The following is a 24,273-nucleotide window of genomic DNA, read 5'->3' as shown; positions in this document are numbered from 1 at the left end:
CGCTTAAGAGTTATAAAAAGTAAGGATATTTTTTGTCTATGCAAAAATGGGTAGATTGATAACCTATCATAACAGAAAGTAGGTTAAGAGTTACAAAAAGTAAGGATATTTTTTATCTACCGAAAAATGGGTGTATATATATAAAACAATTATGTTACAAAAAGCAAGGATATTTTTTAAATTATTTTTTAATTTTTTTAATTATTTTTAAGAAAATAAAAATAAAAATATTTTTGTTTTTATTTTTTAAAAAATTAATTTTTATTTTTTTTTAATGCGATCGCTTTTCTTCCATCCTATTTTGCCCTCAATCTTGTCACCCTTGCCCAGCCATGGGAGCTCCTGGCCTATTTTATTTGACGCTAAGCGATCTAGTCGTCAATTTCATGTCTTTATGCTTTTTTTTTTTTTTTAACTATTTTTTCATCTATTTTTTTTAATCTTCGGCCGTCTCTCGTCGTTGGCCACGTCACCTCGGTGCCAAAAAATAATATTAAAAAAACTCAAAGCAAACCAAACATATTTTTTATTATCAAAAATTTAAGTACTTCTCTCAGCCTACCTTATTCGAGCTCCTAATACTTCTCTCAGCCCGTCGCCCTCGGCCTTCTCGGCTCCTAACAAATAAAGGCAAGAAAGAAAAACCTCTTTTATAGCTCGAAAAAAGGGGAAATGGCAGAGAGAGAGAGAGAGAAAGAGAAGCCTCGTAGCGGAGGAGGGTAGGAGGAGAAGGCTTCGACTCGATGAACGAAGAGCCCAACCAAGTTCGGGCTTTGATTTTTTTAAGAGAAAGAGGAGCGGGGAAACAAGGGCGCTAGAAGAAGGGGATGAGAAATTGAAGATTAGGGGAAGAAAGGAGGGAGGAGAAGAATATAGGGAGTTCTTTCCATGCCCTTTTTCCATACAGATTCAAGAAAGGGAAAGAGAGGAAGGAAAAAATGATGGAAGAATGCTGTTATTTCAATAAGGTGATCATTTCATCTCTGACTCTTGTTCCCTTTTTTTCCTTTTTGATTTCTTGTTTATAGTAGATTAACCCGTGTTTTGCAACATTTCGTTTTGATGTAAAATTTGGGATCTTTTTTTTTGTTTTGTTGGATTCTGGGAACAAGATGTATCCTTTTTATGCTTTCTCGGTAGATTTGTTTCTATCTGGTGGTTACTTCAATTCTTCATGTCGTTTTGGCTAAAGCTTTGTGTTTTGATCTCGGCGTTCTTTGGGTAGATAACATATGAGATTTTTTTCCTTTTTATCCCTTTTCATTTGGTTCAATTTCTTGACTTTGAGAAACAGAGATTTGGATAGGCTGATTTGGCTTCGAAGATTGAGTTCTTTGTTTTGAAAGATCACCTTTTTAGATCACGTTCCACGGTTTCCCTCCCATAAAAGATCACCACTTTAGATCAATGCATTGTTTTGAATCATCTTTTGTTTCCATTAGCCTCTCAGCTCATGATTTCTTTCTGATTTATGAGGCATTGTCATGCGAAGATACTTTTAGGAACTTCTTGTCTCATAATCTGGTTACTTCCATTTAGCCTTTTTGCATTCTTCCAAGGATTTGTTGGTTGCAAAAAAAAAAAATCGAGGGAGATACTGTATCTTTCTAAACTAGTTGCAAAACTTACAGGGTTGGTTTTCCACAAATCCTTCTCATGCAGGATAGTCTTCTCATAAAGCCTCCGAAGAAATATCCACTTGTGTTATGGATGGCTGCGTTGGCCTTGGTAATGATAAGTGGCGTTTATATATGTATACTGTATTTAAAGCAAAAGTGGGTCCCCACAATGCCTAATCCAATTATGTTGAGACTTAAGGAACCTAAACCCTGTCCTGATCCTGGCATTCCGCAATCCGAGGTTCCTTATGTGCACTATCCAGAACCCACTACTTATAGTAGGTAATGATGGTTTCTTGTTCGTTAATTGATTATCTTTGGTCAGAATCATGTGACACATGTTTTGGTGAATCTTGCAGGAATGAGTGTGCGTGCACACCAGTTTGGTTCTTTGCAATTTTATCGATGCAGAGGTCTGGAAGCGGGTGGTTTGAGACCTTGTTGAATAGCCATGTTAATGTTAGTTCCAATGGTGAGATCTTCTCTGTCAAAGAAAGACGGAGTAATATTTCATCTATCTTGCAGACATTAGATGAAGTGTACAATCTGGACTGGTATAGTAGTGCTTCTAAAAATGAATGCACAGCTGCTGTTGGCTTCAAATGGATGCTTAATCAGGTAAAACCGTATATCCTGCACATTGTTTTTTAAATTATGAATCCTATCTGACCCTAATTCAGCTGAACTTTATCATGTAATGAAATTGAAAAATGCTACACTCTTCTCCTTCTCTACAAACTTTGACTTTGTGCTTCAATTGAAGCTGTGGACCTAGACTAAATTAATTTGTTGTTTGGTTTCTTTTTCTTTTCCTTTTTTTTTTGAAGTTTGACTTTATGGTATTGCAGTCATCAATCTCTCTATCTATATCAGCTTCTGAGCTCCAGGAATTCAGGTTTTTGGGATGGGAAAGATGTGTTTCCTGGTTCCTAACATTAGGAGTATATATGTTTATTACACTGCTTTTTCTTGCTTATAGCCATAACCTCATTTTCTTGGGAAAGAGTGAATCTGTTTGGATGTTAAACCATCTAGACTTCATCACAAATAGAATTTGTTGGGTAAAGAAAAAATGACTTAGTTTTGCAAAATCTTATTATGTGGATGGTTGGGCTTTGAATGATTTTTTTTTCTAGAAACTAAGACTTTGAAGAACCTTTAGAAAAGTGGAACCTTATATTTATGGAGACACCTAAATTGCAGGAATTGTTGTGGATTTTTTTTTTTGACATGACTTTGTAGGATCAGATTTCATGAAACTGCTCTCAAGTCTGGAGTAAGGAAAACTGAAGGCCTTGATCAGATTGAAATTTTTTTCAGGAACCGGTTATGGGGCAGTAAAACTAAAGTGAAGTGTCTAAACCAGAAGGATATAAATGCAAATCGTTATCGGAAGGCAACTTCAAGATATATAAGAAACAGGATGGAACAAATTAGTAGCTTGGGATGCAATTGAAGAAAAGCTAGAAGGTTGTGGATGTGTCATGGAGAATATTAAAATGCTCTAAATTGGAGATAATGTGTCTAGGCAAATTTGCTATTAAGTAAAATTGGGAAATAACATTTGATTTTGATCTTTGATCCGCATTGGTTTCGTGTTGCAAGGATGAGGACAGAAAAAGGAAGTAACACATTGATTGTATAATAATGATGGTTTTGTACTTCTTCAATGAAAGATCTGGGGATTAGTGAAGCAGGAGATGATGCTTGAGTTCCATGGATTTAGCTCAAATATTATACTGAACTGGGCATGAAAGATATTTCACTATTTACAAATTAGCTTAGCCAATGTGGTGAGCCCTTTTTTTTTCGTTTTTGTAACTTAGAGTTTTTTTTTCTTCTCTTGGTCATCTTTTCTTTTATGGTGGGCAGACAGATCTACAAAATTTTTCATTCCAGGCATAGGAAGGAGTGTGATATTTTGCTCAGCAATGGAGAGGGAATGAACATGGAGAAAATCAGGTATATCTCATATCATGGTTGCATGCATTATGAGATTTGGTGCATTTTGACAAGTGATATCTGGCTGTTTCTCTTGAGGAGGTGTTGGGTTAGTGAGCTAGAGATTTGTTTGCCCGGTGGACTGGTTGCAAGAAGAATAAACCTGCGGTTCTAAACTTTGTCTTCTTCTGTGCATTGAGGCTCATAAGAAACATTCCTAAATAAAGTTACTCTGGTCTGAGACTGAAGCCCTGTAACTAGGAAGAAAATTAACACTTTGTAGGCAGTCAAACATGCACTAAATAATGCAAAGTCTCAATTTCGATAATGCTTCACCTTTTAAGATGCCAATAATGATAGTTGTCCCTCTATACAAACATCATGGGATAATTTTTTGTTTTTGGGGGGGGAGGGAGGAGCACCTGCCTATGACATGGGAAGATTGAAATTGGGAAATTTAACTTCCTTGTTGGGGACATGGTGATGAATATATGGAGGAGAGTGAAAGATTCTTTGAAGATTTATTATGGGGCTTTGAGAGGAGGAGGATGTTTGGGGTGGGGTGGGAGGTTGTTACTCAGGATGTTTCTTGTGGAATGTGCAGTTGAAGCATTGGAGAGGGTTCACAAAAAGGTGTATAGTGTCCAACTTTGGGAGGACAGCTAGGGTTGGCTTGTACCTGTATAGGCATTTTCTCCTAGCTTGTATTTCATAAGCATGAATCTGAGGACTGAACTGTGTGGTATTCTGTGGCTGTTCTTTGGTATATGGCCTTCCAATTAATATTTTGGGAAAAGTTAACAGTGTCGTTCCTCAGTTGGGAGGCAAGCATGATGATAGAAGGGATAGGATGGTTTGGTGTTTTCATTTAAATGAGGTGTTTTTTTTTTCTGGTTTTGGCCCGTTTGTTATGTTCCCTTCCTCTGTTTCCTGGTGTTAGGATATGGGACTTTATAGGAACAATTCCTCTAGCTGTGCTGCTGATTTTTGATAAACATCTTATTGATCACCAAGAATCAGTGCAAAATCATGGCACTTACCTTGCCTGCTGATGTTCTCTCTGTCATTCTTTTGTTATATTAGGTTAGTCTTTGTTGTTTTAGATATAAGATTTTAACTTTTGAACTGTTCAGTGTCATTGGTACATATGGTTTTCATGTTACAGTAAGTTTCAGATTTGATTATCCTTTTCCAGTCAATCATTGATTCTTATGATGAAACCTGCTGCTGTTATTTGGGCTAGTCTGAAGGAACTGAAATCTGAATGTTTTGTTAAAGAGATCAACTTTCTTCCTTGTCTGTAATAATAAATTTTGTAAGCTATAGAATGCTAGAACTTTGAAAAGATTTCTGACTGGCATGCTTGAAAAGTTTGGACATTTCTTTTTACAATATAAATAATGGATCATCTGAGCATCTGGAGATCGATTATTGCTTGCCTCTATTGTAGTTTTGATGTTTTATGCTATTTGATCATATTTACATGCCCAACTTGCTAACATAGATGGACTATTTTTGATGTTTTGGCAGTTCTGGCCTTCTGGGTGGATTAGGCATTATGATGTTTATTTTGTATTGCTGATCTGCATTTTGAGCTTGTTATTTCTTTAATATGTGATGCAATTTGAGTACTCAAGTTGTCTTTGTAATGCTCTACCAGCCGCTGAACATTGTTAGTATTTGTTAGTAACGCTAGGTGTGCAGTTTATGATGACTATAGAAAAGGTTTTTCTTAAAAGATGCGAACACTGTATTTGCAAAGAGGCAAATCAATTAGTAGTACAGATAAATATAAAATGAATTAAAAGGTGGTGATGCTAGGAAAAGATGTGCACATTCAGAAGTTGTATAATGAGAATTCTTATAGAAATAAATTTTGAAGATTCTCGTTAGTCAGGTCACGCTTATACCTTTATCATATCTACATAATTGAGACAGGGAAACAATTGAAAAAGGAAATAAAAGCAAAGGACAATGTGTTAAGACTAGTTGAAAAACCGAACATGTGAAAGATTGTGCAAGAGAGTTGGATAATATGTTGAAATAGCTTATTCAATGAAATTCTGAATAATCAAAAAATTGACAAATGATTTTGAAAGAATTATGGTTCTAGGTCAAGAAAAGTATTTAATATTTAGATATGACCTTGTTTGTTTGAAGAAGTTTATGTATATTAGAATTATGTTTCCGTTTATCTCTGTGGTAAACCTAGAGATGAATGCAATTCCTTCTATTAAACCTAAGCTTTGTTGCTGTTTGTTAATATTTGTTGAAACTTCAAAACTCCTAAAATAACTATGGCAGGATGCTTTCTGTTGCATAGGCACGAGTTACATAACCAACAAATTACGTTTGCTGCATACAATTGGTCTTGTAGGTTTAATAGCCAGGCTTTTCTTGTCCATGCTTCCTTTGACCCGGATTCATCACCAATAGAAGGGATGGATGCCAACTGAAGCTGATCTTTATACCTTATCAAACTTTGAATTATCTTACTTTGATTTGTCAGTCGTATTATGTAACTATAGATTCGAAAGATATTTTCCCTTTTTGCTTTTTTTCCCTCTAAGGGGAAGAGAGAGAGAGAGAGAGGTAAAAGTACTGTTGCTATACCATTTTATAAGCCGTTTAATTTGTTTAGTATCACCTTCTACTGAACTACTAAGGCTGCGGTTTTTAGAGGGGATAGATAAGGGGCAACACTTATACTATTCCACAGGATAAGCCTCTTTTTGCCATTTGGTTGGAGGGATAAGTGCAAGTGTATTAGGTGAATGCATCAGTTTTCATAATGATTTTGATTATATCACAAGGACAAAATTGCCTCCCACTTTTTCGGCGTGTTTAAAGAGCGGTACAGGCAAAATGATAATTAGAATGGATAAGTATCCCCTATTCCACGGGATAACTCTACTATGCCATTTTTGTGGAACAGAATTATCCCCCCCTTTTCTCTCTCTCTCTCTCTCTCTCTCTGTTCTTTTGGCATTTACCTAATAAGCCTATTCTTGAGTGTGTTTAGATGTTTGGCAAGATATCCCTATTTTGGGGGATATCCCCACTTATCCCCCCTACCAAATGCGGGCTACAACAACTTCTGAAATTGCCTCTATTATTCTGCACCATCCAACAGCTTCTCGAGCATTATTATAAACCAATGGCTCCTTTATATTTTGGTCTGCTGCCTCTTATAGTACTGCCAGGACAGCATGTAACTCAGTCAAGATGTTTCCCTGATGCCAAGCTATGGAATTTGCTGCACCTAAGAATTTTGGCTTTTTTTTTTAATTTATTAAGACACCATCACCCTCTGGTCTATTTGTCAGAATCAAAAAGGCATTACTGAAGAACTTCATAGACTTGTCTTATGGTTTGTTTCTTCCTTCATTTGTTTCTTCAATAATTTTAATTTTTATAGCTCCCTCTATAACCTTGTTAATTAAGTACTGGAAGGTGTAAAAACTTTCATATATTTTCTACAAAAATCTCTTTTTCCAAATCATGATTTGAAGTTTAGTTTAAGACCTTAAAACCAAAATTTTAATGTCCAGTCCAATCCAACATTCATGTTGGTGTGAGTTTCAACCAAAACTAACGGGCTTAAATTTATTACATATATAGGTTTTTTTATGCTTTTTCCTTCTTTAGAATTCCTTCATTTCTGTAAGGGACAGATGCAGTTTTATATGAAACTTAGAGTTTGCAAGTTTTAAGGATATTTAGAAGCATTATAATTTCAAAATCTAAAGATGTGTAAAGTAAAAGTAGAAATCTTGCATACATTTGGCTATCCTAAAGCCAAAATTTTGTAGAAATCTCCATTGGCATATGTTGGATTGTAATCTAGCATTAAACAATTTCTTCCACTCAAAACATGATATTTTGAAAAATAACTCGTTTTGCACCAAAAAAAAAAAACTCTTTTGAAATTATTTTCTGAATTCTTTCATAATTTTGTTCCTTTTTATGATTTTTGTACAAATTTAGTTGAATTGCAAAAACTAGAGGGATCCAAATTCTCATACATTGTTGAAATATTCAACAATCACATGGTAAGTACTATGTTTGTTGCTGTACATTTTTCAAAAATTGTTTCATTTGATTATTCTGAGATTCATTATGTTTTCATAAATGGTTGTTTACATTTGTCAGAAGATATTTCATTTGATTATTCTGACATTCATTATGTTTCTGTAAATGGTTGTTGAAGTTCCTTTCCTTCTATGTCTTCATAACTTTTTTCTTCACAAACTGGAGTGCTTTAAAGGGCTGTATAAACATAGGATCAATTTCTCCATTATACTCCTGCAAAATGGATTTGTGGTCTGATAACTCAGTAAGGCTTACTTCATTGATAGCGTATAGATGTAGGTAAAACAATGACTATGAAGCTTTTTAAATAAATAATTTTAGCATAAGAGGAAATTTATTTTTCCAAATACCATTCCATTTTCAAATTTGCCATTTGCTCCATCCAATAATGAACTTCATATGGGTAATTAGCTTCCAACTAATTCTTCCCCAACTTAAGCATTTTGATTCATGATGGGAAGGCTTAATGAGGCCACTCTATTACTTAGGTAGTAGACATAATGATTTAGAGAGAAGAGAGAGAATCGAAACATGTTACTAAGTACTAACAGAATATACCTCAAACATTTTTTATTAGTGATGTTGAGGCTACTCTATTACTTAGGTAGTAGACAAAACGATTTAGAGTGAAGAGAGAGAACCTAAACATGTGATTATCAGAATCTACCTTGAGTATATATAAGTTGAATGAATTGTATCGATCTTCTTGGAATTTTTTTTGGGACGTGCAAGAAGCTATGTATGGATGGTTAATTTCTTGGTGTAGACCTTATATACTGAGGGCTGACTAAATATTTGTCAAGCTACTGCTAGTTACACCCTCATTATAATTTTTGTACCTGAGGAAACTAAAATAGGTTGATGCCTCATCCTGTATGTTATCTGGTTTGAAGTTTGGGAAGTGAGAATTTATAGAACTTCCAAAAGAAGCTAGATAATTGTAGACTATATTTCGGAGCACTTTTTGGTAGTGTGCTTTTAGTGTTAGATCCTAAGATCTGATTTTCATAGTGTTTTTACCAGGAATGCTTTTTTGTGCTACTCTTTTTTTTGGATGCTAGACATCTCCTTACAACTTTGATGATCAGAGGATAATTACTGTTCTTCTTCAAAAATAGTGTTTTTTATCCTAAATTCCATGTTCTTCTCATAACCATGCACTCGCAATGATCATCACCTCCACTCTCTGCTATAATCGGCAGCCACAAGTCTCATGCATTGCTTTGCTGCTAGTCATACCCTATCACCGCATGGTGGTTATCTTGCATACTGTCTTTCACATTCATTGTCATTCATCAATTGCCAACCCGCTACCACTGATGGAATATGATCAAATTTGGCATCTATGATGGTGATGATGGAGATGGTTGGTTGGTCATATGCTTGTGTACAAGAAGCAACTCATGCTTACAAAAATTAAGGAACATCAGACTAGGTTGGTTTGAATTGTGAAGCTGTGTCTTGACACACCCCGCAAAAGTGGTGCCCTTCTTTGTTTATATCAATTTGTATTAGAGCCTTATTATGTATCCTATATGCATCAAAATCTAACTCCTTGCTATATCTAGTGTGGATTCTTCAGTGTATTCTCCAAACTAGTGAATCTTGCAAAAACAAAAAAGGAAAAGTAATATAGGAGAAAAAGAAAGAAATTAGGAAAAGGAAGAGAAAGTAGCCATTTTGGGAGAGAGTTGCAAAAGTAGTTAACAAGGAAATCATGCTAGTGATGATATTTGGAAAGAACTTAAGTGCCACTGGTCTAGTATGGGGTGTATTGGCTTGTGACAACTATGCTAAATTATGTTAAAACAAAAAAATTCTTTTTAAATTATTAAAAAAAGAATGACTTAATATGTATCATGCCAACCTAGTGTTGGATGCCAATAGTTGGAATGCATGTTTGCCTTACCATGCTGTGTTGATGTAAATGCAATGCTATGCTGCAACAAATTATTGAAGAATTTTTTGCATCTATGCTCCAAATTTTGAGGTTTGCATGTATAACCCTATAAATTTTCATTTTTAGCACATTCCATTACAAATATTATTATCTTTGTTTAGCAGGATTGACCTTATAGTTAGCTATCGTTAGCAGTCGTGAGCCTACCAAGGATTACAATCATTTACTTGTACTTAAAATATAATTTTGTCATAACTAGTATAATTACCTTTGAGCGAAGGGTGGGCGTGCTAGGGCTTTAGGTTGGGCTTAGGGATGGGCTGAGGGGAAAGCTTGAGGTAGATGTAGGAGCCAAGGAAGAGGAGCTTGCGGATGGAGCCGGAGAAGAGGGCAGCATCGACAATGTTGGTCTGGTCTGGAGGTTGATGGTGATGAAGTTGGCGGAGGTGGAGTTGGCTTGGCACTGCTGACTTTGGTTGTGACGAAGGATTTGATGATGGAATGTCAAGTAAGGTCTAGCACAAGTGTGGAGTTTGATGAACCCCAATGAGACTAACTTCTTATGGTCGGTGGAGCCGTGGGTCATATCCCTAGCTCTTCTCCCCTTCTTCCTCTAACCCCTTTCCACTTCTCCCTAAAATCCTCCTTTAGTTTCAACTCAAATCCCTTCGATTGATCTCGAAATCTAATGGAACCTACCCTAATTCAAAAATTCCTACCTGAAGTTTTTCTTAGATCGGAGAGAATGATGATGTTGGAGAACTATGCTGCTGTGCTGCTCCACCTTCAGTCCCTAGTCTTGTCGTGCCCTTCCTCAACTCCTGGATCTCTGATGCCTTTGCTTGTGAGACCAAAGCCCTCTAGATCTCTCTCTTTGACCTTAGCTCCACCATCTCCGCCACCCATTCCCCATCTTTTCTTCCTCCCTCAACATCATTAAAGCACGATCCTACCTCTCCATCCCCTTACAACTCAACTTTGGATTGAAGCGGATGGTGGCGCTGCCGGTGATAAAGAGGATCTTGATGAGGAAATTATGGGCTTTGAAATGGTGCCCAACAACATTTGTCAATACTGCCCCTACCAACTTTTGCCAAATGGACAAGCCGGTAAACAGTGTCTGATTGGACTACACCAAGCTCATGATCGAGTCGGAGTTGAAGCCTAAACTGCAGAAGGTCAGGGGGAGCCCGATGGCTGGGATGGTTGAGCTGGGGATTGGCAGTCTCACTTCGCCTAAAGCAAACACAGTTCAGGAGCCAATCAATTTCAAGTTTGAACCAATTCCCATTTTTTTCAACCCTAGAATTTTGGATGTCATGTAGACGATACCAGGAGGGGGAGATCTAATAAATAGTTCTCTTAAAAGATTTTGGGGGATCAGATGGATATGTTATATTACATAAGGTGGGCGTTTGTTCTACACAAGGGAAAATGTGTCATTTCCATGAAAATGGCTGGTTCTCAAGTCTTTCAGGCATATAGTTGACTAGGAGGGTGTTTATGCAAATACAGAATGTTTGAAATGATGTTTGTGTAAAGATAAGTTTATGGAGCTATAAATGCAAAATTCCCAATGCTAAAAGACTTGAAAGGCTCATCTCTTCATAAAAAAATAGCAAAGACTTAAAAAAAATATTCTGTGCCAACCTAGTGTTGGGAGTCCATTTTGGCCCAATATGGTGTATACCAGTCAGAACAGACTGATACATGTCACTGCTCGACACAATGGTGGGGCAACGGTAATAGGGAGGATTCCAACTTATTCCCTTCTCTGACTTCTTTATTTTCCTTTAACTAGAGAAATGATTGAGCACTTGAGTTTTTCTAGAGTAATGTCACTGTGAAGAGCATTTTATGATAAGACGAACCTAAGCTTACATTAAGATGGTGATACTCCTACATACATTTGCCTAAAGATGGAAAGAAATAACATACATTTGTCAGCAAATCCTTCATATTACTGTTTATGAAATCCTTGAGAGATCTTATGCTCTCATGAGCTGTACATGAGCAGCTTAAGTTCTGCTTGAAATTAGATGAGCAGCTCAAGTTATTCTTGAAGATAAATTAGCTGACTGGAGCTTGGCTCAATTACTAAACCAGCCGAGCTTGAGTTAGGCTGGGCTTGCTCAAGCTGTTCTTGTTGCCATCCCCACTATTATGTTAACGAGGCCCCTTATGAACAGAACCCACATATGACCCAGAGTTGCTTATTGTTTTGTTGCATAAACCTTTACTATAACATTGGAACTCACAAGTTCTCTTGGCGACAATCCTAATAAGATCTTGACAAGGTTATTTCATCAGAGAAATTTCGTTTTCTGAGTAGTGAATGAACTTTCTGCCGGGATAAGCCTCTCATGGAAATCATATAGAATGAAGAACACCCCCCCATATATATATATATGTTAATTTTTATCTTGCAGAAACCTGAAAAATATAAAATTGGGAAATAGTTTTTGCTTGTGGTCTTTTAAGTCTCGTACTTTCTAGTGTCTTTTAAATATATCTTTTTTTTTAATATTTACTGAGATTATCCAATGAGAAGCCTGGTTGTACACTGCTGGTGCTGTCACATGGTGATATTTAGATTTTTTCCTCCCTGAGCTTACTATTTGTTGCATCCACCTGAAGTTCTTGTCATGGCTACTTCAGGGTGTCATCCATCATCATGACGAAATAGTTAAATACTTCAATCAAAGAGGGGTCTCTGCAATATTCCTCTTCAGAAGAAATCTACTTCGTCGCATGGTTTCAGTACTTGCAAATATGCATGACCGGGGTGCCAAGCAGCTAAATGGGACCCATAAAGCTCATGTGCATTCAAGGGATGAGGTCATGCTTTTGCACTTTATACCGAGATGTATTAGTACTTTCTCAAAAAAAGGAACAAAAATCTCTGATACCTATAGTAGACTTGAATCTTGAGATGTGTGGTGGTTTATGGCATACAGGCTGATGTACTTGCAAGATATAAGCCCACAATCAATGTAAATTCATTGGTTCCAGAACTAAAGCAGATGGATAAGTGGGGTGCTGATGCTCTGGATTACTTCAAGAGCACTCGCCACATTCTTCTCTATTATGAAGATCTTGTGAACAACCGCAAGGTGAGTGGTGGGAGCAAGTAGAGGGAATGTAAACAAATATAACTTGTACCAGCCTAACCATAATATTCTTTGTTTCCTGCAGAAGGTTAAGGATGTTCTAAAGTTCCTTAGACTGCCAAAAAGGAAGCTTTCCAGCCGTCATGTAAAGATCCACAGGAGACCATTGTCTGATCAGGTTGAAAACTGGGATGCTGTCTATGATACTCTGAAGGGAACAGAATATGAGAGCTTCTTGCATGCTGACTATCAAATGCAGCAAGAAACCATCAGCTAGGCGCGGCTGGTTGTAAATAACTTATCGTCGGTTCTTTTTTTGCCCTTGCATGCTGGTGCCTCCCGTTGAAGAAATTTTGATTATTTTTATCCTAACAGAAATTCTTATACAGGTTTACAGAGAGATGTTTTTTCCCACTTTGCAGAACGTTCTAATTTATATTTGAGCAATAAAAATGAAAATTGGCAGCAATTTTTGTCCCTATGCTTATTTTCAAGTTTTCAAATCTGATTTTCTTTTTTTAGACAAATGAATCTATTAGGTTGAAACTAGCTTGAGCTGTTGATTCGGTGATATCAGATGATATAGCTCTTTTGGAGCCAAAGGATTGTGCACACCCAGCCCATAAAGGAGTGATGGATTTAGAACAATCAGGTTGGTCCAAGAAAACAAGGCAAAATTTAAAAGAATTAGTAGGTTGGCATCATGTAACAACCTAGGGCTTTACCCAAAATAGCTAGCTAAAAAGTATTATTTGAAATTTTTGATTATGTATAAATACTTAGATTTATCCAGTGAGTAACCGATGTGGAACTAAACACATGTCTATACGGGTGTCCTCGTTAGACTAAGGGTTCAAATTCATTCAAATTTAAATGGTTTTGTGCTGCAGTATTTCCTAATCTATATAGATTATGGGTCGAATTTGCTATGATATCATATTTAACAACTTAGAATTTTATCTAAAATGGTTAGCCGGAAGGTATTATTTAGGTTTCTTGATCCTATATAAGTATCAAAGATCGATCCAGCTAAGACTGAACACAAGCTTGTACGGATTTTGATACATCCACTTTTCTATTCCAAATTAGAAAATTTACAATTTCTTATGGTTGCATTCACCCTGACATCTTTTATCGACCTTCAAATACTGTAACTGATAAGTCATTTATAGTTAGCGAATCTTGCTTGCTTGATGATGAAACAATTTCAGTGGGGCCTTTGTTTGCAACAAAACCAGGTGGTTTAGGGTATGGGAGACTGCTGCTCTCGCTGCCTAGCATCAACACTACAGTCGACATTGCTGGCCTGTCCTCCGGGTGTTCTTGAACACACAAGAGACCCACCTTTATGCACCTCAACACTTCAGCCACGGGAAATGAGTAACCTATTGATTCATCCACTAGTTCCAAGCCATTCCCTTCTTTCCATGAATTCCATGCCTGAAAAATGTGCAGCAAATGTCATTAATTCTTTTTTCTTAAAAAAATAAATAAATAGAGCATCTAATTGAAGGACCTTTTTTTATACTTACATGTCCTAGAAGATTTATATGGCGGTTGGAGAGATAAACCCCTCTATTTTTCTTGCTACTTATGATTTCAAGTACTAAAACACCAAAGCTAAATACATCAGATTTCACTGAGAAGATACCATCCATGGCATACTCAGGAGACATGTATCCGCTGCATTATCATTAAGGTGATTGAACTATTAGATTTTCAATATAGAATATTATATGTACAATAAAATACTTTTCTTGAGCAAATTTTGTACAAATAAATACTTCAAAATACTTACTAGGTACCAACCACTCGGTGTGTATTTACTTCTGCCTCATCCCCCCCAAATATTCTTGCCAAGCCGAAGTCCGAAATTTTGGGGTTCATCTCTTTGTCAAGTAGAATGTTGCTAGCTTTGAGATCCCTGTGGATAATTCTTAATCTAGAATCTTGGTGGAGATAGAGAAGCCCACGGGCGATCCCTAATATAATGTTGTAGCGGGTTTGCCAATCCAGCAGTGCAGCTTTAGCTTTGTCTGATGAAAAATTAGTTGCGTTAACTTTTGTATGCTATTACTCGGAGTAAAATTTAGTGAGCAAAAGAATGCATGCAGTCCAAAAGCCATCAACGTTGGTAACAAATGAACTGCTGGGTATTGTGAGACTCATGCTGGTAAAGATTGATTAAACTGTAATAGCTTGAGAAGCATCACTGTGACAAGCCTATGCTCAACTTGATGGGGCTTGGCAACCCTACCACACATCTGGTTGAGAAATCTAACCAAAATTTTCAACTCGAGCTAAGAAAGTGGTGTTTTGAGTGTTCTCTCTTTTTGAAATGGCATTTCAGTTAAGAAAGCTGATTAGAGAACGTCACTTTGAGTCCACAATACTTATTATCCAAAAGTACTTTTAGATAAAAAATGGTGTTTGGTAAAATTTTCGGAAAACTGTTTCAGCTTTTGCGATAAGCTGAAAATAGCTTTTCGGAAGAAGCTCCAATTTGGAGCTTTCCGAAAATGCTATTTTCAGCTTTGTCGGGAAGCTGTTTTTTGGACCAAAATACCCCCATTTAAATCACACTTTTTCCCCCAAAACCCTTATCCCGCCTCTTCCTTTCTCCCTTTCCCTCTCAATCTTCTTCTTCCTTTCTCTCTATTTATTAGAGAGATAAATGGTCATTAGAATGATAAAAAATTAATTTACACTAATAATTATAATATTTTATATATTTATTATTGTATTATACTATAAATATAATATTATATTATATTATATCATAATACATTGATATGTTATGTTAAATAATTTAATATTATATTAAATTATTATTCTATAATACATAATGTTATAGTACTATCTTATAATAATATAATATTATATTATATTAATATTATACTATATCATATATTTATGTATTAATACATATTATATTTTATTATGCTTTATTATATAATACCGATAATGTTCTTTATGGTTATTTTGTCATATAAAAGTACTTTCTCAGTTTGTTTACCAAACACATGTTAAAATGCCATAGCACTTTAGAAATGTAGTTACCAAATAGCAAACAGATTTTTATAAACGCTCTACTTCCAACAGCTCTACTGCTAACAGCTCCCCCAAACAGGGCCTTAGTCCTCTACCGAAAAAATGGAAAAGCTTAGTACTGATTTGAATGTTAGTTTTACAAGAGGAATAATAACACTTAATCATGACATTGCTAATGAGATATTAAGTGGCGGGTCAGAGGGGAGAAAAAGATTTACTAACCAAATAGGAAGGCATCCAAGCTTTTATTAGGCATGTACTCATAGATTAACATCCTTTCCTCTCCTTGGATGCAGCAGCCAAGAAGCCGAACAAGGTTCCGGTGCTGAAGCTTGGCAATGAGCGTCACCTCATTCTTGAACTCATCGATGCCTTGCACTGAAGTCTTTGCAAGCCTCTTCACAGCTATTTCTTGTTCCTCCCCCAGGTTTCCCTGAATGCTCCACATCCAGCATTATGAGACACTGCTAGTATATTGAACAGGGGGGGTATCAAACAGATATCAAGGTCCAGACGAAACCAACATGTATCTAGAATACTGACTTTAGAACCAGACACTGATCAAGAACCTCATAGTGACTTTTTTTTTTTTTTTTTTTTTCATGTATAGAGTCAAAACCCCCACATGACAGCAATTATCTTGCTAAACATGTCACCTAACCATTTTCTCATGAAAGGGAATTCACATCATCCAGATTGCAATTAGTATAATTTGATCTCACTTATCTCTCCTTCCATCCTGGTACTGATTTCCTAGTAATGACGTTCTATAAAGTTCTGTTCTTGGACAGAGAGCATACCATGTATACAGGGCCAAAGCCACCTTCACCAAGCTTGTTTTTGATAGAGAAGTTATCAGTCGCTGCTATAATTGTACCCAAATCATACAAAGGCAGATCCAACTCCTTTCCTTCAGTGCCTTCATTGATGTAGTTATTGGCGAAGGAACTGGTACCTAACATGGACATAGCTGTTGAACACAAATAATTGTCAGCATGAGCCTTATATTACATTAATTTATTATGATGTTGAAGGTTTAATTGTACCCTGTTTTCTTCTCCTCCTCCTCCTCCTCTTCTTATACCAAATGCAAGAACCAATCCAGCCAAGCAGTAGAGTTCCCAGAACAGAGCCCACCACGATGGCAGCTATTCCGCTCTGGTGTGAATGTTTTGATGCCGAACCTGAAACGTCACTGCCATTGTATGAATACAAGAATTTGTTTTCTTTCTGTTAGTTGTCAGTCCTTCTCAAACTACAATAGTTGTTGCTTAGCTACTTCAGCAACGCAACCAAACTTGTGGGGTCCGGGTTCCCTTGGGGCAGGATCTGTTTCATGGAGTATGACTTTTCGGATGTACTGCTATCATGATCTAAGGTCGTGAGATTATGAGAAGAAACCACAAGAAATCAGATTATAGATAAAAATTTTCATACCGAAACTACATTCTGGCCAATGTAGAACAGGTGTCTTTATAATTGGAAATTTTTGTATATTAATGTCATTGGCGTCTTTATAAACTAATGTCATGTTTTATATACACTGTACATCTAATCAACGTCAGTCAAATCTGTAGGTATAAAACAACTTTCCGTTGTTCATTCTCATCTCTCCAGGACCATAGAAGTGGTGGAGATATGTTCCTGGGAAGCACAGAAGACGGTTTGCAAAATAGCTAACACTGCAAACGGTGAAACAATCTGAATACAACAGGGCGTTGGAGAAAATTTAGAAAGTAGTTTCTGAAAAGTAAACTCTAGGAATTGCGTTCTCTTGACGGCATTCTGACCTTTTTATCAGATATTGGCACATTGTCTAAAGTTATAGAGGTGTTACTCCTGATAAATACCCTGGTCTTACAGGACCTGACAAACTCTAATAGTACAAGGTTATAAACTGGTAAATTTTCCTCCAGTCGAGGATATTATCGTATTTCTATTTTCCAACGCCCAACTAAAATCTAAAGGGAAGCTTCTGTCGTAACTTCCAGGCGAAATTTTTATAGTAGATGAAACGAACATAGCACTAAAGTCAGAGAGGTCGGCTTCTCGCGCTTTTTTTTTTAGTTTGTTTGTTTTGTCTGCTGTGGTGGAATGCTCATACCACTTGGGCATAAATACATACAATAGCACTAAAGTCAAAGACGTCGACTTCCTTGCAAATAAAAAAGACAATTTGCATTTGTTTGGATAGAACCCCCCTTGGTTTTGGAGACTCTGCTTTCCTCCAGCTAGACCTCTAGGCTGGGGTCTACTACACCAAATTCCACTCGTTGCCACTTCGGTGGCCCTGGATTATACACACCATTAGCAATGTGTAAGCTCCATACAGAATCGATGCAAACAAGAGCCGGGCTTGATGTTCGCTGGACTTCAGCTCCCAGTAACCCAAGTTATATCTCATCTAAAAAAGTTCTTTTTTAATTGTAATATTTCATCTAAATTATCACTATTTATCTTAAGCAACGAAACAGAACGTACCTAGATCGGCGGCTGCTAGCCGGACGTAGATATCCTGTCCACCAAACGTGAACACCCTAAGATCAGTGAGTTCGGTAGTCCAAGTTATGCACCCCCCGCCACTGGAGTTAGCACTAGCATAAGCCGTGCACGAACAATTCCTCAAACACATAGCCCTGCACTGATCTAAATTCAAGCTCATGTCGACGGTCGAGTTCGACGTGTCGGGTAGCTTCACCTCGTTCACCGTCACGAAGCCGTCGGTCCCATTCCGACAATCCAGTGCTGTCTTCCTTTTGCACCCATCCGACCCATCCCTCAGAGCCCAATTCGTCGGCGACCTGGGCTCGAACCCCTGCAAGCAGTCGCATATCGGCGAGTTGTTGGTGTCGCAGAGCCCGAATGGACCGCACGGCGACACGCCGTCACACTGGTCCTTGGGAGCAAACCAGAAGATGCTCCACACTTGGCTCTGGTCAAGCCAGACCAGTCGTTGGGTCACGCCGGACTGGTTCACGATCAGCCTCGAGATGACCGATCCGTTGAGGATGTTGAATGCGTAGTAGATTTCATCCCGGTCCATGACAAAGTCGAAGGTGAACATGCTATACGTCTTCATCTCCGGGATGCCGCTGAACCTTTGGCCGACCCATGGCCCCGTGCGCCAGAGCCGGTGCGCGCCGGCCCATAAGAATATCTCGGGGTCGCCCTCGACGTCCAGCGCCATGGAGTAGTAGCCCGGTGCCGGGTCGCTAGGATCGGTCCATGCCGTCAGGTTGCGGTTCAAATGGCTGGTCAAGTTCCACCCGAGCTTCATGCCCGGGAGCAGCGTGTCGGTCGGGTAGTCGAAGCTCTGCCATGCGAAGCTACCAGGATCATTGCTATCACCATTAGCTTCTTTTACGATGAAATTGCCGCTGTCTAAGAGTTGTGCGACTGGGCTGGCTAGGCCCGATGAGCCCGCGGACCAGACGGCCGTGGAGTTCTGGTCGGTGACGACGAGCGTTCCGTTGGCGGTGATTGATAAGCTTCCCTTGGGCTCGGAGATCGGGTGCTGGCGGTTGGCGACCCACACGACGGTCTGTACTGAGACCTTGCGGTACCATATGCCTACATAGCGGTTGTTGGAGTTGATGGGACTGAAGAAGCCTAATTCGAAGATCCCACCGGCGGAGATCAGGATTTGGCCGTCGCGGAGGGGCTGGGTTGGAGTCAGGATGTCGCTTCCAACGGAGAGAGAGAAGAGAGAGGAAAGGAGGAAGAGTAGTGATTGGAATACGGGAGGCCTTCTCATGTTTCCAAATGGCTTAATTTGGTGCAAAGGAAAAAGAAGAAACGTTCTATTTATTCTGGGATTGCACTACCGAACCTTGATCGGATGATTAAGTAAAAAGCTAATAATGATAAGAAAGGATCATCTAACCTATAATCATCATTTTTTAATCTCTCTTGTCTGGACCGTTTCATATGGCAAATGGTGGAATGGAGTCAGACCTGGTGCAGTGCGTTAAGGTTTATCATATAAAATAATGACCGTTGAAGCTGGAACTTGGTGACTCCACGATTTGATCACGGCGGTGGAAGTGGATATGGTAAACCGGGATGAGCACAACACTAGCTTGCGGGGGACGGACGGCTTATGATTCCTTTGGTGGCGATTACAGAGGAGACCAATTGATTGTCGGCTCAAAGACTTGTGTGGTGATGAGCTGAAAGTTCATGATACACGGAATAATATATCGTGGCCCACTGTCATGAGAAGCACGGCATACTACGACCAGCCAATCAGGGTCCACTATTTCGGCATTGAACGAATTCGATGGCTGATATCATACGGAGTGATGAAGCTCTTTCATCTGCACCCGTTGGTGTTTACAGGTCCTTGAGATATTCCTATTCCTGGTGCTTATTTCTACGAACGTGGGGACCAGCATGCATCAGCATATCACGACAATGGAGGATGGTATGTAGCTCCGTGGACTCAATGTTCAAACTAATAGACACCTAACTGGGTGACACAAGTAGTCATCTTTTATAGTTAAGACTGCAGCCCTACTGTTTCATTAAAGAAAAAAAAAAAAAGACTGCAGCTCTGCTGGAATTTAGATGAGATAGCAAGGTTGACTCAATGTTCAAACTAATCTTGGAATATAATATGACCATCAGGCTTTCTAGGAATTAGATGAGATAGCTACGAGATATCAAATTTCAAGACTCTTAACATTGATGGAAGTCCCCGAGGACTAGTATAAACTGTCGCCACTACAAAAGAATTGATATCTCCCGGCGCTATATTTCGTCTATACCGACGCTTTTAAGCGTCGGAGAATTTCCCACCCACGCTCCCCGAAGCGTGGGTCCGACGTCGGGCAGGTGGGCGTGGGTCCGGTTTAGGCCGACGCGTCAAAAAAGCGTCGTCGCTCTATGCCGACGCTTTTAAGCGTCGTTCCGTTTGGAGATACCCGATGCTTAAAAGCGTCGGCATACTTCGACCGACGCTTCACACGGATGTTTCTATTGGACTATGCCGACGCTTAAAAGCGCCGGCTCATGCTCCCTGACCGACGCTATAAAGCGTCGTTAAAGGCGTTCAACATTGCTTGGTATTTCCGACGCTATATAGCATCGGCAATAGCATTTTTGTTAAAATTTTTTTTATAAAAGCAATTTTTAATACTCTATATACATTAATAAAATAACAAAACACATACACTAAATCACATAGATAATAAAATACACATCACAAACAAGAACTTTTCATTCAAAATATTCATATTGTTATATTTGATTACATTGTACTTCAAAAATATTCTAAAAACATCCATCTCAAATTCCTAAGTACACAATCTACGATGTATCAAGAGTCGACGGCATCATCATCTCTACGAATAGATGAAGTATCAGCAACCTACAAGAAAAAAAAATACTTTAGAAACTAAAATACGAAAGTCATCACGCTCATACAAGAATACATTATAATTATATAAAATATTCAAATATATTTAGTTATGTACCGGAGGAGCAAATCTCTGCAAAAAAGATGAAATATGGTCAAGCTGATCCTGCAAAGATTGTATCTTCAACTCTTGGCTCTGCTTCAACTCCGCCATATCAGTCATATGACTCTGCCTCATCTCCTCTATCCTTGTCTCAAATGACTGCTTTATCTGTGCCATCTCTGTCTTCAAACTACAAACCTCTGCAGTGCTAGTACCTTGTCTGGCATCTTGGGTATATCGGCTCACTGCAGACAGCTGAGTGGGGGTAACTCCGACACCGTAACCCCTCACGCGACCATAACGTTCTGGGCCCATCAATTCGGCATAGACCTGAGCCTCGACGCGACTGGCCGCATCGGATGATGATGACTCCCCGACGCGCTCTGAAATAAGATTTGTAGCTCTTTCCTATATCTCTCTCAAAAAAATAAACAGTCACATTAATAATTTAAAAGAAGTAAAATTAATAAAAAAATTATGATCAAATAAAAGATGAATACATACAACTATATCTCTCGACTCGTCCCGGACAAAGCTGCCATCTCGGTGAGTGTGGGTCATCTTATAAAACTCTACCTCACCAGGCTCTCTTCCATGCTCTACTATCTACACATACGGAAAGTATATTGGTAAACTATATATCATGATACGTGCTATATGTTAGTAGAGTTTCAAATAGTTTCAAAAGAACTTACGAATACATTTCTACGTCTCGCATAACTCTTCGAGCCTGAAGTATGAGGAACTGCTTGAGATGCTCGTGCAGCTCTACCAATATTAGAATATGTCTGCCAAAATAAAAGCACACAGTATAATATGATTCAATGTATATATTTGCAATCTATATTAGTAATAAATATAATAGAAGATATTGAAACAATATACATGACCTGTCCTCTTTCAGAAAACCAGTAGTGAACAAGCTCCCTCCACTGCTGAGGGTATACATCAGGAGGAGTCACACGAGCAACCTCCTCCTCTGTCATACCCTCGCACTTGAAGTCCGTCTTCAATTTTGCTTTATATTCTTTCCATTTGCGGTTGAGGGACTTTAGCACCCAATCATGGCTCTCTGGAGGGAGTACAAACTTACCCTACAACAAGGTACAAAATGTTATAATAATATTAAACCTCTAAAATAAAATTATGGTACAAAGCAAATTAACATACAGAAGGTGTCGAATTAAAAAGAATAAATTCAATTCATTACCTCTATAAGTTTAAGAAGCTCAACCTTATACGAAGGAAGCATGTCATTCCACTTCGTATAGTTGAGCGGACACAGCTGACCCTTGCGTGCAACCGATCCTAAAAAGCTTGATAGAAGACTTCCAGCTCTATTGATGGGCTGCCCCAATTCGTTGCATCGGATGATGATCTTCTCACCCGGAGGAAGCTTCCACACATCCTTTCTTGAGTGGGTCTCCGTCTCGTCCTCACCGTCCCTTGTCCATCTATTAAAATTAAATAAAATATGTCTTAAAAAGTTGAAGACAAATATGAACATAAAATATGAACTTTAAATCGAATTACCCTGGATCCGGAGCTCATCCTCCGGGCAATCAGCAGGAGGCTCGTGCTGAGATCCTGACTCGTGCTGCTGGTGCTCACATGGCTGCTGGGACTGTAGGGACTGATCAGAAGTAGATCCCACCTGAGAATGCTGGAACTCCACATCTCTAAATCGTCTCCCCCGGGGCATATTGTTACCTGGTATGCATAAAAAAGAATCAATATTTGGTTAAATGATAAATTTATACTAAATAAAGTTCCCCACCATCTTTTGCTCTTATTTTAGTTTAGTGAGTTCCCCACCATCTTTTGCTCTTATTTTAGTTTAGTGAGTTCCCCACCATACTGCATGCTGCAATGCAATCGATAATTATGTATCTCACTTGCAAAAGCAAAGTTTCATAACCAATTTACAAGCATTGGATTGTGCTTCATTGCTTGGTCTGAAGTTGCAAAAAATGAATGTTACCAATTTGTGTTAGCATCTAGAAAAAGGATGTTAAGAAGGCTTGGAAAAAAAGTGGGGAATTTGATTTATGATAGCCACTTCCCCCTTTTCCCCTAGTAAGAAGAGAGAAAGCCACTTACAAGAAGAAAACTCATTCAAGATCCTCCTAATAATTGGGTCTAAATAGCCAGCGAGAAAGGACTGTGAATAGAAGCAATGCTTTTAGCACAATCAAATTACTGAGCCCTTAGGTATATTCTAAATGCCAAACCCCACAGATTCAACAATTTTTCTGTTCCCAAAAGAAATTGATGATAACAAAGTAAAGTTTTTTATTCCAAAGTCCTCAATGCTTATGGCAATTTAATTATTAACCTCTCTCCCTTATTTGAGAGTGTACAATAAAAGATACAAGTGCATGTGAAAAATCTCACCAATACCAGAAATTAAATGAGACATGGCCAGCCCCAAAATCAGCAAGCTAATGAATAAAGCTACAAAAAGATAAGGGGTGAGAAATCTATTTTGCCTAAACAGTTCTCATCAAAACGTTCATGACTGAAAGTTCCTATCAGATAACTGCCCAAAGTTTGTAGGCATGTGTGTAATGATGTGAAGTCCTGAGACCAAAACAGTCATATCCACTGTAGTATGTGGCAACTTTCTATAACCCATCAGAATTTGAATGTCGAGAAGGAAAATTGTTCTATGACAAAAGATTCCAACAAGTGTTTTCCCACCCATGAAAGCAAAGTTGGTGGGCAAACACTAGTGTATGCCCTGAAGGTTCTTAGAGTAATAATAACTACCTCCAAATTCCTACAAGTCAGAAAGGAATCAATGCCATCAAGATAATTGATGCGGTTGGATCCACTAGACCGCCTCGGACTTAATCATTTGGTTATTTTTGCTTTTGAGTCCTTGATGTTAATTTTATTTCAGCATAGCCTTGCTTGGGTTAGCCGACTTGGCCTTTATTAGAGTCGCTTTGGGTTTAGTTGTTTCTTGAATTCAATTAGATTAAGTCAAGTTAAGGGGTCAGGTAGCCACCTATAAATAGATGTGGTGAGCACCTATTTCAGTATGCAAAAATTAATTGAAAGGCTTTTGCCTTAGCTCTCTTTCCTTCTCTCTTCTCTTC

General features: G+C 38.3%; 3 protein-coding genes across 7 annotated transcripts; 1 reads left to right on the top strand and 2 right to left on the bottom strand.

The window, feature by feature from the left end:
- Nucleotides 1–553: 553 nt before the first annotated feature.
- On the top strand, nt 554–13,131 carry LOC103695871 (uncharacterized). Of its 3 annotated transcripts, none has more exons than XM_008777304.5 (6): nt 554–968; nt 1,663–1,901; nt 1,979–2,237; nt 12,211–12,390; nt 12,510–12,665; nt 12,748–13,131. In XM_008777304.5, exons 1-6 carry the CDS (start codon nt 939–941, stop codon nt 12,937–12,939), a joined length of 1,056 nt encoding a protein of 351 aa, XP_008775526.2. In that variant the 5' UTR covers nt 554–938; the 3' UTR covers nt 12,940–13,131. The 3 variants fall into 3 exon arrangements, with proteins under 3 accessions (XP_008775526.2, XP_017702535.2, XP_008775528.2); XM_008777306.5 differs by having other exon boundaries at nt 555–968; nt 1,632–1,901; XM_017847046.5 differs by lacking the exon at nt 1,663–1,901.
- Nucleotides 13,132–13,709: 578 nt separating this feature from the next.
- On the bottom strand, nt 13,710–19,664 carry LOC103700767 (receptor-like serine/threonine-protein kinase SD1-7). 2 transcript variants are annotated; one of them, XM_039125859.2, is made up of 7 exons: nt 18,195–19,664; nt 16,760–16,897; nt 16,514–16,683; nt 15,936–16,146; nt 14,461–14,698; nt 14,195–14,345; nt 13,710–14,102 (listed from the first exon to the last, which is right to left on the bottom strand). In XM_039125859.2, exons 1-7 carry the CDS (start codon nt 19,465–19,467, stop codon nt 13,794–13,796), a joined length of 2,490 nt encoding a protein of 829 aa, XP_038981787.1. In that variant the 5' UTR covers nt 19,468–19,664; the 3' UTR covers nt 13,710–13,793. The 2 variants fall into 2 exon arrangements, with proteins under 2 accessions (XP_038981787.1, XP_088557197.2); XM_088701071.2 differs by having other exon boundaries at nt 15,936–16,177; nt 18,195–19,502.
- Nucleotides 19,665–20,985: 1,321 nt separating this feature from the next.
- LOC148715258 (uncharacterized) lies at nt 20,986–23,169 on the bottom strand. 2 transcript variants are annotated; one of them, XR_016413458.1, is made up of 5 exons: nt 22,383–22,935; nt 22,063–22,266; nt 21,677–21,960; nt 21,188–21,580; nt 20,986–21,081 (listed from the first exon to the last, which is right to left on the bottom strand). XR_016413458.1 is itself a non-coding variant. In XM_088701104.2 (5 exons), exons 3-5 carry the CDS (start codon nt 21,731–21,733, stop codon nt 21,031–21,033), a joined length of 501 nt encoding a protein of 166 aa, XP_088557230.1. In that variant the 5' UTR covers nt 21,734–21,960; nt 22,063–22,266; nt 22,383–23,169; the 3' UTR covers nt 20,986–21,030. The 2 variants fall into 2 exon arrangements, 1 of the variants encoding a protein (XP_088557230.1); XM_088701104.2 differs by having other exon boundaries at nt 22,383–23,169.
- Nucleotides 23,170–24,273: the final 1,104 nt, after the last annotated feature.

The sequence above is a fragment of the Phoenix dactylifera genome, chromosome 1, assembly GCF_051530095.1.
Source record: "Phoenix dactylifera cultivar Ajwa chromosome 1, Ajwa_hap1_PhDact_Kaust_v1.1, whole genome shotgun sequence".
Lineage (NCBI taxonomy): Eukaryota > Viridiplantae > Streptophyta > Magnoliopsida > Arecales > Arecaceae > Phoenix > Phoenix dactylifera.
Note: the sequence above shows the minus strand (reverse complement) of the source record. Positions and strands in the feature narration are given on the sequence as shown.